Source organism: Patiria miniata, unplaced genomic scaffold (genome assembly GCF_015706575.1).
Source record: "Patiria miniata isolate m_02_andy unplaced genomic scaffold, ASM1570657v1 HiC_scaffold_2, whole genome shotgun sequence".
Taxonomy (NCBI): domain Eukaryota; kingdom Metazoa; phylum Echinodermata; class Asteroidea; order Valvatida; family Asterinidae; genus Patiria; species Patiria miniata.
Window position 1 is genome coordinate 6,637,525 of NW_024037058.1, and position 14,676 is coordinate 6,652,200.

A 14,676-nucleotide genomic window follows, 5' to 3' on the forward strand; every position below is an offset into this window, starting at 1 on the left:
TGAGTGTACTCAAAATCAGGTGACATGGGCTGTGTTGATACAGAGGGGCGTATACATAGATCGCCATCTTTGTTCATTTCAACCACTGCCGTAAGTGACATCAGAATGGGCAGATAGCAGTGGCTCATTTCATGTGTACCTGAAGGTAAGATTTTTATTTAGTGGGTCTACCTGTAAGTTTGTCTATACATCTGATATAAATCACCAGCATCACATTATCTCATATGAAGTACATGTACATGTAAACTCAGCATTTGCCAATTACAAGTGCATATGTATTTACTGGAAATTCAGGTGGATCAGTCAAACCTGTTAGAATACAGACATGTGGAATACATGAATCTCCTTATATTCGTGACAGAAATAAGTGACGTATTGTTTGTACTTTACGAACAAGTGTTAGACCTTTAAGAACGTAGCTTAGTGAATCACAAAATAATAATAAAACAACAAAAAATAAAACCGATGTGAAGGTCAATGTATTTTTGATGAAATTTCTTAAAGGAAAGTGGACTTTGAGTCTACGATTTGAAATATGGGCCAGTTAAAGTACTTGTAATATTTTTTTGGGGTACAGACAATATTTGGTTGCAGTAACTCCAGCTCACCTCAACTCAAACCACCCAGCTGACCCAGGCAAGCTCAAAGGTGGAGTGATAAGACGTCTGCACTAAACAGGAGGTACTTGGTTCGAGCCCCACCTGAGTAACAGTAAGACACCCCTTTTGTATACAAGTGCCCTTTTAACTCTAGCGTAACCCCCCCCCCCCCAATATTTGTAAAGAGTGCCCTTTTTTTTTAAACAATGCCTTTTTTTTTAAACAGTGCCTATTTTGTTACCAGCAGCCTTTTACGAGTACCCTTTTGGGAATTTTGGGCGACTATCAGCAATTGTGCCACCCTGAAAAGTGCCACATATTGTCCATGATCGTCTGGTTTGAACAGCGCCCCAATACGAAGATGAGCCCCCCCATCCCTTTCACTTGTGACCTACTTTTGTTTGACTTGTTATGAATTTTATTACAATTTACCTTTTTGTATCGATTTCCAATGCTGGTCGACTGACCAGCATTGGACAAAACTGACACTTTTCAAACCCCCAAGTTAACAGATTTAGTTTGCAATTAATTACACTCCTATGAATGGGTACAAGCAAGCTAGACTGGTTCCCTGATCCAATTCCCTGACGTCTATAAACTGCTCCATTTCATCATTTTGGGTCTGGAAACCAGTCTACAAGAACAGGATTGTTTTTTGTGGTTTTTCTAGTATCTACAAACACAAAACTTTAAACAAGTCAACATAACAATATTTGCTACAAAATACTAACCACAAAATACATCCATTTCTGAATATTATAGTAGAAACAAATGTTGTGAATTCCCTTTAACAAGGTAACCATATATTGTACATTTGTTGCAACTGATTGCTATTTTCTTTTGAACAAAACTAAACAACAGCAGTTTTAAAACAAGCATATACATGTAGCATGTGAATAGACCTTCAATTTGTGAATAATGTACTTGACAAAAAGTTTTCAACTTTACATCTGACCTATTACAACCATATAATCATTTGAAGTTTGAATACATGTAATTCCAAACCTTTTATTTGTAGGTTAAACGTCCATCCTATCACACAAAGCCCAACAGTGAGGATGGCATCTAATGTTACAGTGCAATCACTGTTGGAGAAGATTAGTGTGGATCATCTGGAATGCTCCATCTGCACCAACCGTTTCAGGCAGCCCAAACTGCTGGACTGTTTGCATAGTTTTTGCCTCCAATGCCTCCAAGAGCTCAGACAGAGCCAATATCCTAGTGGTACAAAGCTGACATGTCCTCTGTGCAGACGTGAAACCATGTTGAAAGGGTCTGGGGTTGCTGATCTCCCTAATATCTTTGCATTCAGTGCCCTGGTGGAAGAAGTTACAATGCAGGAAAAGCTACTGGAAGGTCAAGGGTCAGAGATCAAATGTCAAAACTGTGATGAGGAGAATCAGGCTGTGTCAAGATGCATGGACTGTGATCATTTCCTGTGTCAAGAATGTCAAAAGGCACATGGACGTATGACTTTGATGAAATCTCATAAAATCTACACATTGGCTCAACTTCGATCAGGAGAGATTGTCTACACGAGTAAACTAAGAGATGAAGTTCCCAAATGTGGCAAGCATCCAGATCAGAATCTCAATGTCTACTGCAACTCATGTGAGCAAGTCATATGCACAACATGCTCGGTACTTGATCATGCAAAACACTCACTCACTGGATTACCTGAGGCAGTAGAGAAATGTAAGAAGAAGGTCACAGAAATGGTCCAAAAAAGTGAGAGAAGAAAAACACAATTGAGCACCACCATGGAGGAGACGTGCAAATTTCGCAAGGAGCTGGACACCATGTTTGCCAACTCCAAAAAGAAACTCTCCAAAAAGGCTCAACAGGAGATTACAAAGGTCAAACAGGAGGTTGCAAAGATCCAAAAGGAAGAACACAAATTGATGAAAGAGATGGACAGGATTTATAAAGAAAGAGTAACAACGTTTGAAGCTGCTCAAGCTAAGAACAAGAAAGAGGTGACACAGACACAGCACAAGCTGGAGGAGGTAAAACAACTCATGAAAGAAGCAAGTTGCTATGAGATTCTTGAACTTCAGCAGAAGCTCTTGCATAACCTCAGTGAATTGACAGGGAAACAGCCACAGCAAGTTCCTGACAAGTTGAGCTTCATGGACTTTGAAGAAGGTGAGAGGTCACTTGGGAGACTCATTCTTGACGTAGAGCCACATGCTGCAGAAAATCCAATGCCTAGACCTGCAAGATCATGTATAAAGAAGAAATGGAAACTGAAGACTGAAGTCGAGAACTTTAATTATTATATGCATTGATAGCACATGTTGCAGCACTCTCTGGCAATAAAATACTTGCACTATCTACAATTGAAGACCTTGCAATTTTCACAGTTTCAATTCCCAATAGGCATCAGAAACGATCTCCTATCCCACAAAGGCTACAAATCAATGGCCTCACTAAAGATGTAAGGTGTATTGCAGTGAGCAAGGATGACAAGCTCCTTGCTCTAGATGGTCCAGTAGTCAAGGTCTTCAACAAGCAACATCAGCTCCTCCATCAGTTCACACCAGGTAGAGGGTCAGACAGCCAACCAACATGCCTTGCAGTGGATGACAGTAATCTGATAGCAGTGGGTTATGCCGGCAAGAAGGAGATATCTCTACACAACCCAGATGGATCCCTCATCAGGAGACTACCTGCTCCAATGATTGGATATTATCTGACAATGTACAATCACCGCCTTATCTACACAAACTGGCAAAACAAAAGGTTAGAAAGTGTAGAATTCTATGGTGCCAACAGTGTATTCTCAGTAGACATGGCCAGCAATAGGCTCAACAGGAGATTACAAAGGTCAAACAGGAGGTTGCAAAGATCCAAAAGGAAGAACACAAATTGATGAAAGAGATGGACAGGATTTATAAAGAAAGAGTAACAACGTTTGAAGCTGCTCAAGCTAAGAACAAGAAAGAGGTGACACAGACACAGCACAAGCTGGAGGAGGTAAAACAACTCATGAAAGAAGCAAGTTGCTATGAGATTCTTGAACTTCAGCAGAAGCTCTTGCATAACCTCAGTGAATTGACAGGGAAACAGCAACCGCAAGTTCCTGATAAGTTGACCTTCATGGACTTTAAAGAAGGCGAGAGGTCACTTGGGAGACTCATTCTGGAGGAAGAGTCAAAGACTGCAGCACAGCAATCACCAAGACCTGCAAGATCATGTGTGAAGGAGAAATGGGAACTAAAGACTGAAATCAAGATTACTGAATTAAGTGCAGTTTCATCCGTATCACTGATTGCAGCACCCTCCAACAATAAATTACTTGCACTATCCAAAACACTTCTTGTAAAAAGTGAAAAACTATTCATAGTATCACTGACCAATAGTCAACATGGACCACCTCCTATCCCACAAAGGCTACAAATCAATGGCCTCACTGATGTAAGAAGCATTGCAGTGAGCAAGGATGACAACCTCCGAGTTCTAGATGGTCCAGTAGTCAAAGTCTTCAACAAGCAACATCAGCTCCTCCATCAGTTCACACCAGGTGGAGGGTCAGACAGCCAACCAACATGCCTTGCAGTGGATGACAGCAATCTGATAGCAGTGGGTTATGCTGGCAAGAAGGAGATATCTCTACACAACCCAGATGGATCCCTCATCAGGAGACTGCCTGCTCCAATGATTGGATATTATCTGACAATGTACAATCACCACCTTATCTACACAAACTATAGCAACAAAAGGTTGGTATGTGTAGACTACTATGGTACCAGTGTATTCTCAGTAGACATGACCAGCAACATGCAGGAGGATGGGGACCCTACTGGTGTGTGCTGTGACAGTGATGGCAGCATCTATGTTGTTGTGTGCAAGTATACAACAGGTGATATTCTGCATTACAGTCCTGATGGCAAGTATATTGGATGTGTGATCAAGGCATGTGATCATCCATGTGGCATCACATTCACATCGGATGGTGATCTGGTAGTGGCTGCAGGACAGTCTGTAAAGGTCTATCACCGAGTGTAAGGACAGATTAATTAAACTGGGGCTATCCATGCAGTGTATCCACCAACCACTTTCATCAGATATTGAACGTTGTTATCAATGAAAAATAACTTCAAAGGTTCATTCGCTCAAAAAACATTCGACCATACTGTGTATTTGGTTTATTTCTAAGGTCTTTGGTCTCTGTATGTGTTGACTCTAATACCTCAACCACTTCCCCTTTGGAAAATCTTTGACTTCAACACCCAGCCTACTTCCTATAAAATCTTAGATCTGGTGGTCTAATATGAGAGCAAAGGAATGACCCTTCACATTGTTTGCAAATAGCACAGTGCACATTTTTAAAGAACTACAAATGAGAGGGAAAGTATTACCAATGAGAGGGAAAGTATTATCCATGAGAGGGAAAGTATTACCAATGAGAGAGAAAGTATAACCACGAAAGGCAATTTAGTTCAATTTTCTCAGATTTGTCTCAGCAAATACGAAGTCAATGCATGATGTGTTTCCAAGTACCCTGCTCCTGTATAAAATGTAAATATTTACTTAAATTTTTTTATTCGAATTTTCAAGTATTGTGAAAACTGTTTAGTTTAAATGAATGGAACTATTTTTCCAATGAGAAAGATTTTGCACATCCATGTACCTGTGACAAAGGTAAATTATCCCAAAGCAACTGGATATAATGTGTGTGATTTTGAACTAAAGTGATAGTTTAAAAGTAAATCATGTGCAATCCCTTGGTTGTCTCTTTCACAGTGCTTTCTGAGTGTCTCATCAAATTTGTATTAGTTTCATTACATTTACAACCCAATTGAAAATGAAAACCTTGTGCATTCTACTGAAATGATACATGGATGTTTGTAAATGCAGTTAGTATGATGGATGTACATTTGTAAACTGAATTTTTTTTTTTTTTTTTTGCCTTTCTTAATTTTTTTTTTTTATAAACTTTTAAATACTTCAATAGAAGATGCACTTGGAACATTCTATGAATTTGGGGTCCACTTTTTCCTGTCCCTATACGTCTGACATGTACGATTTTGTAATTGAAGATGCACTCCTTTATGTGTGTACTCTTTCGTCCAAGAATGCTTCTGTGAATCAAATGACCTACTCAACAAATATTAATTAGTTTGAAGTCATTTTTAATGGCACTTGAATGGCAAATGATAAATTTCGGATGTGCAGGGACAGGAAAATGTCAGCCTTTGGATCTTAATTGTATAGAATGACCTAGTTGTGAGAGGTTCCGTATCATTACAATAATAGTTTAGTTTATTCCATAAAGGATTGATGCTTTTGCTTCTTTGAATGAGTATTGGTTAGCTAATTAATGCTGATAGACCAAGAAGTCTAAATGAAGCAATGAGCATTTGCTTTAATTACAGAATATCTCTCCTAGAGAACGCAGCTTCCATGACAACAATGGCATTTCAGCAAAGATCCAAAGTCTGTTATTTTACCAATCAGCATCTTACATACGTTTCAGCTGCATTTTCCACTGGGCATGTGTGACTCCTAGGGTTATTTGCGTATGTAATGAAGTCTGCCTATTTTACATCGATGATGCGACTCAAAAGTATATATTTGTATTTTATCATTTATAGACCACTTAATTTGGAAGCCATTGTTATTGTATCACTAGTTAGTTCATTCAATGTATATTTTGTCAAAGACATTTAAAAAAAAGTTTTCTGAGAACACAGCAACAGTGATTTCATGAAACAACCATCTTTTCTCAGTTGTCGTTTGTTTACATTTAGGACCATTTTGTTTTTGACAAAAACATAATATCAGTGGTTTCCACAACATTTACACTTGTACATAATGGCAGAGGGGATTATCAAGTAATCAGATTTGTGAACACATTTTCTCTTGCTTTTTTTATCTCCTGATTGACCGCATTTGAATATTGTCCAAATGCTCTCAAAATATATTGAGTATGTAACTATGATCTTAGAAAATTAGTCAGGCTTGTTAAGGTCTAGTACCACGTATTGCGAACAAAAACAAACAAACACTACAACAACACTGTTTACGGTCAGCTTTGAAAATTGCTTATTTTTATCAAAACAAAAAAAATGTAGTAAAGAGAAATCTTTTGTATGTTAAAGATCACCTCATGGGGTTTTATGTTCAGTATTTTATTGTCCTGTGAAAACTTCAAATGTCTAGAAATCTTAAGCGAAAAAGTGACACATGAATGATCAAAATTTGTTGGCACCTTAGCAACCACTTTACAAGGGAAATATCACAAAATGAATGGGGCATGCCTATACAAAAAATATTTAAAGTAAATATTTCTTTAAATTACGGGCATAAAAACAGTTAAACTTTACATCTAAAAAGTGGAAGAACTGATATCGTATGGTTGCCGAGGGTGCAGTCAAGTACCCACCACACCTATAGATAACTTATAAATATCGCACATTCTATGGGAGTGAAATGTACGTGATCTGGAACTTCCTAAAGGTACCAGCGGCGTAACTAGGGTTAAGCTTCTAGGGGGCACCTCAGGGTTCATTAAAATTTTTTGAAGGGGGGGGGGCAAGGTAGGTAACATATAACATTTGTTGTGTGCAATTCAAGATTTCAAATGGAGTGGGGGGGGGAGGAGACACGAGGCCCATAGTTACTCCAATGAAAGGTATAAAGAAATAAGAATTTTAACGTCACATCAAGTTTCAACAGTCCCTTACATATTTATAATTAAACTAGTTACGAACCATTAAAAGGTGTGAATGGTAGCAACCCCCTTTAATTGCCTAATGATGCAGTCCACTCTTTTTGAATGAATTGAAATACAAAATGGTTTTGAAGGAATGAAGCCTGAACACTAGTCTGAGTATCGCCCGTTGTATCACCCTCTTTGTCTCTGGTCCAACGTCTGATATATCTAAGCATGCAAATGTATGCGACCCCATGCGCCAACCAATTGGAGTTGACATGACATCATTTCATTCTGAAATCTGGACTAGGCTGTTCATTGGTCAATGTTGATGCTATGTTTTTGTAATACAACAACCAACATGGAGATCCAATAAAACCCGACATTGGCTTTCAAAACTGTTAGCATACGCGAACGCTCATTGTGGGCGAGACGTGGGCGAGAGGTAAACGTGCCAGAGGGCATTCTCATTACGCCCTTTACTTAAAATATGATGTGATGATGATTCAAGGTCACGCTCGTGCATCACGTAACATATCATTACAGGCCGTGATCACGACCTGTAAAATAGACTGTGTCTCACGCCTGAGACACAGTCTATTTTTGCAGACACAATTCACAATATATAAGCATAATGGATGTCGAGCCTAGGTTTTATTAGATATACATGACAACAGGTTCCCGAAGACCCGACATAAAAGCCACCTGCTGAATGGTCTTGAGGTCAAGACGCAGACTTGTTTTGCACAATAATCGCTGAATCTGCTCGCATATCATGGACTCTTGCTGCATACGGGGATATTCCATAGACTACCTTAGTACCCATCCCGCCTACAATTAAGAGCGATTCACAATGCAGTGCAAGTGTGCTAACAAGTGTTTGCCTCAAGAGGCCACTTTTCAACTTAACAATCTTTTGAAATGTATACCAACTTCTACAAAATGAACTTACCTGTACATGGAAGTACATTGGGGAATCTGTTCTTGTTTTTGCAGACAGGTTTCTTGGCTTCCTCACAGTTGACTGCCACTGACATTTCATATAGCACCTACATTTCAAAGTGCACAAATTGACAGACAACACACATTACATTGCTTGTTCTCTCTCTAGCTCGGACCTCAATGACGAATCAAGTTATCTTTGGCTGACTTAATCATTTGCATATTCATTCTTCAGCAAGTGCACGGACAATATAGGCATTCACCGGTATGGCAGAAATATTGAACAGAGTCTGTGACTTGGACTTGAGTTTGACTTGAGTTGCAAATTCTCAGACTTAACTTCAACTAACAATGAATGATGACTCAAACTCAGCTCTCATGACTCAACTCATGACTCAGACTAGACATCGGGGACATGTCACTGGTGAGTCACATTTCACTGACTCAACAAAACATTTTTGGCAAAACTGTCTGGTAATACATTTAGCTATTGCTGATCGAGTGCAAAATTTGGTTTGTTGTTGGTAACAATTGGTTGAAATAAATCCCTTGTATTCTGATATATTCTGCTTTGCAGATACGAAAATTGGAAGATCTGATAATTTCAATTGAAATTCTATAGACTACAGAAATTCATGCAATGTTTTTGAGACTTTTAAATTCTCCAAATATCACTGAGCCAAACTTTTACCCCAAAGTCACCTTGAATTCCTTCACAGGGTCTTGCTTATCTATCTGTTTTTGCAGTGTGGTAATGGTGTTCGGTAGTGACTGACCCAATAAGCACCAACCTTAGCTGGTCTGGTGAGCGTCACGTGTCACATCTCGGCGTCGCTGACCACACGGTCTTGGTCCTTCTAGAGGGGATGTTGGTGCCAGAACCCCAGGAGCTAGAATCGTCGTCCCCATGGGCCTGGGACCTGGGGGAGAAGGGAGGGGGAGAATACAACATCAAATTTCACTGATAAAATACTGTATTAAAATATAGTCACCTGTGGTTATTTTAGTAAACAGTTTTGCACATATTTCATGTTGTTTGAATGTTTAAACATTTAGCCAACATTATCAGGCTGCTGCTGACAATGCCAAGAACTCATTTTACATTCTCCTGGATCAGAATCTCCTTGTCATTCCTCTGTTGGATAAAATCATCCTCCTTGGTGACTTCATATAGGGATCTTGTACAGGGACCACATACACAGTCTGGAGTGGCATCATCAACAAGCATGCAGTTGAGACAACCGATTGCATAAACTCAACCTGCACGCCGATTGAGACCTCACCAAACCCACTACCTATGTCAGATGTCCGATAAGGTTAGCCCTATTTTTTATTAAAACCTCAAGACTTTCAATATTTTCAGCATCCATAGCAAAAATAAAGTGAACAAAATCCATCTAGATTTCAAATTCAGGAAATACAGCTTCTAAGAAAATTTTGCATGCACATGTGTAGCTCACAACTGAAGAAGTCCAGTATTTCAGACCTTGATGCGGGATATATATAACCCCATCAGATTTCTTTAATGAACTCTTTCAGGAATCTGGATCTTAATCTGGCAGAATCCTATTTAATTTATTTTAATATATTTTTATCATATAACATCAAAATAAGTTGGTACAGATGAACTTTTTTCTTCCTATTTTTCTTGTGGCCATCCTATTTTATATCTATTTTTCGAACTGCGTACTACTTTTCGTCTATTTTATTTCAATTATCCTTTCTTAAATTTATTCAGTTGTATTTTTTTGCTATTTCATTGATGTATATGACTGCTAAAAGATGCTCATTTATCAAATGTAGGCAAATGATTCTGCATTAACGCCATGTGCGTGCATTTTCAACATGAGAGATCATCTGCCATATGCTCTACATATTAAGTTGTCACCATTGTCTGTGGGCACTATTTTTTATAAATAGCATTCTATTTTTTTAATAGCAACCTATTTTACCACTATATTTTTTTACTTTTAAATGTTCCCCTTTTGGGAGGGGGGGGGGGCAAAATACACTGGAAAGAAATAGATTAAAAAAATATATATTTTAATAGGAACAAATGTATTTTTTCTCTATTTGTTTTCAACCAAAGTGAGCAAATAGATTATTAGGAAAAATTTATTGACACCAACAAATTCTCTTCAGGCTGAAATTTGAAAATCACCAGGGTTGCTTACTCCAAAATAGCATTGGTGACTTCTGATTCTATTTTTGTGTGGGGCACATGGGTACATGCAAACACTGACTGCTATTTATGCACAGTAAACCTGCATTCATGTGTGCATAAATTACCCCTACAGTACACGTACATGTGGACTCCAATAGCGTCTATAAATAGACCTGGAAATTTATGCACTGTGTGCAACATACTTAGGCATTCATGTACATGTACATGTACAGTGTATTGCATTCACATCAAACGGTGTCAACTGCCTACGTTGTGCGCCATCTTCAAGAAGGATAGTTTCAAATTTTCTTCTAAAACTAACAAAAAGACTTCAATTCAGGTAAGATACTTGATGTTGTACCGTTGTTGTGCCCATATTACACGGCATTTGTCAAGAATCTTGGAATAATTGCCAGTACCGGTATGTGCAGCATTGGTCTTACAAGAGGGAGTAGTCAATGCTCAAATACAATACTCTTGACAAAAATGTCCCTGTTTAGTCTACTGGCTTGAGAGGACTAAACACATCCTTGATCCTACATTTGAACCTCAAATAAAAGTTTAACAGTTGAACAAAGAACTTGATAAGGTGGGGTTTGAACCTATAATCTGCAGAATACTGTATAACACTCAACTGAGCTATTTTGGACCAGCCCTATGTTGGTGGTTCCCTAGTTTGAAATTGTCTTTGTTCAAGGGGCACTAGACAGAGGCCGTTAATGTGTTTACGCCATGTAGCCAGGGATCATGCCCAAAGTTTGCACTGTTTTTTTTTTTTTTCATATCTTTTTTTTCCCCTATACATGCTTTATCATGATTTTCCTCAATGCTATATATATTTTGGTTGATATAAATGTTAAGTATTGTATTGAATGGAATTAAAAAAGGGGGAGGGAGGGCCATGCACCTCAGTCAGCCCGCGCTCCCTTACGAAACAAAAATATTGGGGGTTTTAAAAACTTTAAAGCAATTAGTTTCTCCTCCAGTGAGTGGGACCGCCCAAAAGCCTCCCTGTACATTGGAGTTCATGTCAATGCTTTGAATTAAAAAAATATTACATGTAAGCAAAAAGCATTGACATCAATTTTTATTATTACTTTTTTTTGGGGGGGGGGGGTGTTAAGAGAGGGGCCATCTAATTGCAAGTGCCTTCCTACACATTGGAGTTATGTCAATCAACTGAATTAGTAACATATTACAATTCGTCACCGTTTTCGCAAAGAGCCACATCTGTCAACAATTACATATTTTTTCTCCAATTTCTTTTCTTCACTACTTTAGTTTAAAAAATGTGACATGTTTGTGTAAGCAAAACATCATTAATTTCCAAGTGATGTTAATGTTGCAAGGGGCAGAAATCTCAATAAATGCATTTTGCGTTTTCATGAAGAGCCAAATTTTGGCCCCTTGAATGTGTACAAAACCTATTGCACAGATAGGCACAAAAGTAGGTCAAGTGAGATTTTTGTTTGCACGAAGAGCCACATATATCTTTGTTACATTCTCAGCAGCACGGGCTTACACAGGCACACCCCTTCCATATGGAAAAACACATTGAACAGAATGGGCCAAAATGTAGGAAACTTGAAGTTTCGTTTTCACGAAGAGACACACATCTTTACTAATTAATTTTCGCTAATTAACAACTGTATTAATTCTACATACTGAGTTCACATAAAAATTAAGTTCTCACGGAACCATATGTTGCACAAAGTTGTTGCGAAGTAGTATTTTTTGCAGTTTTAGAGGAGGAGAAAATTCTTTTGTGATTATCTCGAAAACACATTTTCTTCAAAATCCACATGTGGCTCGATCTTCGTGAACACGGTGATGAATTGATACCCATGAACTGAGGAAACAAAACATGCTGACAATGTCTGAGATGATTAATATAATCATTTTATATATTGAAGTCAACCTTTGACACTCTTACTCATTCTTAGGCTAAAAACAAAACTTGATTCTTCAAAAAGTCAAGATGGCATCTAGTGTTACAGCTCAATCAGTGTTGGAGAAGATTAGTGTGGATCATCTGGAATGCTCCATCTGCACCAACCGTTTCAGGCAGCCCAAACTGCTGGACTGTTTGCATAGTTTTTGCCTGCAATGCCTCCAAAAGCTCAGACAGAGCCAAGATCCTAGTGGTACAAAGCTGACATGTCCTCTATGCAGACGTGAAACCATGTTGAAAGGGTCTGGGGTTGCTGATCTCCCTAATAACTTTGCATTCAGTGCTCTGGTGGAGGAAGTTACAATGCAGGAAAAGCTACTGGAAGGTCAAGGGTCAGAGATCAAATGTCAAAACTGTAAAGAGGAGAATCAGGCCATTTCAAGATGCATGGATTGCGATCATTTCCTCTGTCAAGAATGCCAAAAGGCTCATGAACGTATGACTGTCATCAATTCCCACAAAATCTGTACACTGGCTCAACTTCAATCAGGAGAGATTGTCTACAAGAGTAAAATCAGAGAAGAAGTTCCCAAATGTGGCAAGCATCCAGATCAGAATCTCAATGTCTATTGTAATACATGTGAGCAAGTCATATGTCTCATGTGTACTGTTCTATATCATGAAAAACCAAATCACTCTTGTGTTGGCTTACCTGAGGCTTTTGAGAAAAGTAAGAAAAAGGTAGAAAAACTTGTTGCAAAAGTTGGTCAAAGCAAAACAGAACTGAACACCACCATAGAGAAGACTTGCATATCTCGCAAGAAACTTGACACCATGTTTGCAAACACCAAAAAGAAAATCTCAACAAAAGCTGACCAAGAGGTTGCCAAGATCCGACAGGAGGAGCAGAAACTGTTAAAAGAGACTGACAGGATTTACCAAGAGAGAATCACAACATTTGAAGCTGCTCAAGCTACAAATAGCAAAGAGGTGACACAGACGGAGCACAAGCTGGAGGAGGTGAAACAACTCATGAATCAAGCAAGTTGCTATGAGATTCTTGAACTTCAACAGAAGCTCTTGCATAACCTCAGTGAATTGACAGGAAAACAGCCAGAGCAAGTTCCTGACAAGTTGACCTTCATGGATTTTGAAGAAGGTGAGAGGTCACTTGGGAGACTCACTCTGGAGGAAGAACCAAAGGCTGCAACAAAGCAATCACAAAGACCTGGAAGATCATGTGCAGAGGAAAAATGGGAACTGAAGACTGATTTCAAGAACTTTGGATTAACAAATATATCTACATGCTTATCACGGGTTGCAGCACTCTCTAGCAATAAAGTACTTGCACTATCCAATGCAATTTTTAGTGAACATGCAATATTTACAGTTTCAATTCCCAATAGTCATCAGAAACAATCTCCTATCACACAAAGGCTACAAATCAATGGCCTCCAAAATAATGTAAGGTGTATTGCAGTGAGCAAGGATGACAAGCTCCTTGCTCTAGATGGTCCTGTGGTCAAGGTCTTCAACAAGCAACATCAGCTCCTTCATCAGTTCATACCAGGTAGAGGGTCAGACAGCCAACCAGCATGCCTTGCAGTGGATGACAGCAATCTGATTGCAGTGGGTTCTAGAGGCAAGAATGAGATATCTCTACACAACCCAGATGGATCCCTCATCAGGAGACTGCCTGGTCCAAAGATTAAGGATTATCTGACAACGTACAATCACCGGCTTATCTACACAACAGACTTTACCAAAAGGTTGGTATGTGTAGACTACAATGGCGACAGTGTATTCTCAGTAGACATGACCAACAACATACGGGAGCATAAGAACCCTACCGGTGTGTGCTGTGACAGTGATGGCAGCATCTATGTTGCTGTGGGGAGATATCCAACAGGTGATATTCTGCATTACAGTCCTGATGGCAAGTACATTGGATGTGTGATCAAGGGATGTGGTTATACACGGGGCATCACATTCACATCAAATGGTGATCTGGTAGTGGCTGCAGGACAGTCTGTAAAGGTCTATCACCAAGTGTAAGACAAATTAATTAAACTGGGGCTATCCAGTGTATCCACCAACCACCTCCATCAGACATTGAACTTTGTTATCACTGAAAAAGAACTTTAAAGTTCATCCCCTTGAACAACATTCTACAATACAAAATATTTGGTTTATTTCTAAGGACTTTGGTCTCTGTATGTGTTGACTCTACATGTAATACCTCAACCACTTCCCCTTTGGAAAATCTTGGAACTCAACATCCAGTCTACTTCCTATGAAATCTTAGATGTGGTGGTCCAATAATAAAAACAAAGGAACGACCTTTCACATTGTTTGCAAATAGTGCAGAGTGTACATTTTCAAAGTATTACCAACGACAGGGATTGTACTGATCACAAGAGGC

General features: G+C 38.9%; 2 protein-coding genes across 2 annotated transcripts; both read left to right on the plus strand.

The window, feature by feature from the left end:
* Nucleotides 1-954: 954 nt before the first annotated feature.
* LOC119726195 (E3 ubiquitin-protein ligase TRIM71-like) lies at nucleotides 955-2,734 on the plus strand (the record flags this gene model as incomplete). Its single annotated transcript, XM_038197796.1, has 1 exon — nucleotides 955-2,734. A coding segment is annotated over exon 1 (1,077 nt), but the record flags the coding sequence as incomplete, so codon positions are not given.
* Nucleotides 2,735-12,313: 9,579 nt separating this feature from the next.
* LOC119726898 (E3 ubiquitin-protein ligase TRIM56-like) lies at nucleotides 12,314-14,309 on the plus strand. The gene is made up of 2 exons (XM_038198749.1): nucleotides 12,314-13,718; nucleotides 14,217-14,309. Exons 1-2 carry the CDS (start codon nucleotides 12,342-12,344, stop codon nucleotides 14,307-14,309), a joined length of 1,470 nt encoding a protein of 489 aa, XP_038054677.1. The 5' UTR covers nucleotides 12,314-12,341.
* Nucleotides 14,310-14,676: the final 367 nt, after the last annotated feature.

Excerpts from the sequence above, each read along its gene's own strand:
- LOC119726898 (XM_038198749.1), top strand. The coding sequence starts at position 12,342 with ATGGCATCTAGTGTTACAGCTCAATCAGTGTTGGAGAAGATTAGTGTG. Across the intron at positions 13,719-14,216 it reads TCAATGGCCTCCAAAATAAT|GGATGTGGTTATACACGGGG; the intron begins GTAAGGTGTATT and ends TGTGTGATCAAG.